Below are 2,127 nucleotides of genomic sequence, written 5' to 3' on the forward strand. Positions count from 1 at the left end.
TAAGAAAACTGTTTGTTACAACCTATGAGTACCAAAATGTTATGGCCACGCACACTTGTTTCTTTTTCTTATTCTTGAGTCATCTTTTTATTTTGTATGCCAATTTCCAGCAATATGGCAAAAAAATTATTTAAATTTCTTATTCGCAATCCCACTAGCTGAGTAACGGATATCTGATAGTCGAGGAACCCTACTATAGCGTCCTATGCGTTTTTAAGTAAGGTTAACAGATATGCTTGCAATTATTAACAACAAGCGTTCATGACCCCTTGTCCCGATATTCGAGACTGCGTTGAACACAATTTACTGCGACTGAACACTGTCAACTTTATAGAAGGGGATCACGGTAATGTTTGATAACTACTCTAGGCAAGTTACTTTCCGGTATTAAGCAACATCCAATTTCATGTTATCTTCATGTTATCCTAATTATTAAGTTACCATCTGTTCTTCGTAGTCTTATAATATTTTTCCTCTATTTAGATTATAATTTTAGTACGGAGCATTTTCAAGGACCTGCTTCTTGCCGTTGAAGGTACTATTATCATGAGTGAAAATCTACGAGATGCTTTGGACAATATATTTAATGCACGGGTGCCGACAGTGTTTAAGAGAGGTAGTTGGGTGTCCTCCAGCTTAGGTTTTTGGTTCACTGAACTCCTCGAGCGTCACACTCAATTTTACAATTGGTGTTTTGGAGCACGTCCTGTAGTCTTTTGGATGTCTGGATTTTTTAATCCACAAGGATTTCTGACTGCAATGCGACAAGAGGTAGCTCGTGCTCATCAAGGCTGGGCTCTCGACCAAGTGACAATGCATAACGACGTTCTTAAAGTTGGACCTGAGGAATGTAAAAAGCCACCAAAAGAAGGTGTCTTTGTATACGGTTTATTCGTAGATGGTGCTGGTTGGGATAAGCGGACATCTCGATTAGTAGAGGCAACAAATAAGGTTCTTTTTACTTTAATGCCAGTAATTCATATTTATGCAATATTCTCAACGGCTGCCAAAAATTCGAAATTATACACTTGTCCTGTTTATAAAAAAATTAATAGAACAGATTTAAATTACATTTGTGCTCTATGGCTGCAGTCAAATAAGCATCCTGACCACTGGACTTTAAGGGGTGTTGCACTTTTATGTGATGTTAAATAAAATGTTTATAAAGTTTTAAGGATCTAAACATTGCGTTTGTTTTTATGAAGACTTTAAACTTTTTTAAAAATTTACCTTACAGAAATATTTTATGGTGGACTAGTTGATACAATAATTAATTGTATATTTTTTTAGATTTTAAGCGCCTATTGAGGCTGTCATTTTATTGTTCTTTGATTTTTGTTTAGAAAAATATATTTATGGCACATTACAGTTTTGGATATCTTGGCGGCAAAATAGCACTGTTGCCCATCCTTCACTTTGGTCTCCATTATGGCCGTCCATTTTCTTGTTACGTTCCTGTTTTTTCACTTTTACTAGCTGCAGCGCAAGAGCTTCTGCCGGATTTATAATGCTACTGACTTGGGCTGTTATACTTCAATAAATCGACAGGAAAAACACGGCTGGTACTCGATGTTCTAGCAATTTTCCCGCCAGATTGTTATCGATATCCCGCGACGCGTTTACCGGTAACGGTAATAGCTCCTCCTTTTTGAACCGCAAATAACAATGTTATTATTGCTTTCAGTGTCACTGTTTACCACGCAGCCACGGAGATGCCAGCAATCCGGGCCGTCTGCCCCGATACTTACACTCCAACTGTGGCAGGAAAAAAATGAGGCGCTGTCCGTGGTCATCAACAGGAAACAAGCCGGTTGGCAGTAAATGCAATTACATATAACTGAAAAACTAATCCATGCTTTTTTCTTCCAGGTCGAATCGCCGAAACATTTGCAGGTCCAATACGACTGGTCAGGGGCAAGGTCGTCGGAAATTACCATCCGGCGACTGCGGCAAAACATTACCTGCTGCTGCGGCCGACTGGGAACCCGCAAAACTGAGGACCGTCGCCAGTGCCGCCGCTTGTATCCATGGTCCGCTGCCGTTGCTGCTGTCCTGGCACCGGACAGGTGGGCGGATCAACGTCGTCCTCCCCACCGTAAAGGTTACTGGGCAGGAACTAGGCGAGGA

The 2,127-nt window shown here is 40.6% G+C and overlaps 1 protein-coding gene across 1 annotated transcript in view; it reads left to right on the top strand.

Moving 5' to 3' along the window:
• The window catches only part of kl-3 (male fertility factor kl3), a gene marked incomplete at its 3' end in the record, with an annotated part of 226,785 nt that extends 225,630 nt beyond the window's left edge, over positions 1–1,155 (top strand). Inside the window, exon 16 of the mRNA NM_001111012.3 lies at positions 484–1,155. Within this exon, the coding sequence (NP_001104482.3) occupies positions 484–1,155 (672 nt within the window). The remainder of the gene's footprint in view (positions 1–483) is intronic.
• Positions 1,156–2,127: the final 972 nt, after the last annotated feature.

This window comes from Drosophila melanogaster, chromosome Y (genome assembly GCF_000001215.4).
Source record: "Drosophila melanogaster chromosome Y".
In the NCBI taxonomy this organism is placed as follows: Eukaryota; Metazoa; Arthropoda; class Insecta; order Diptera; family Drosophilidae; genus Drosophila; species Drosophila melanogaster.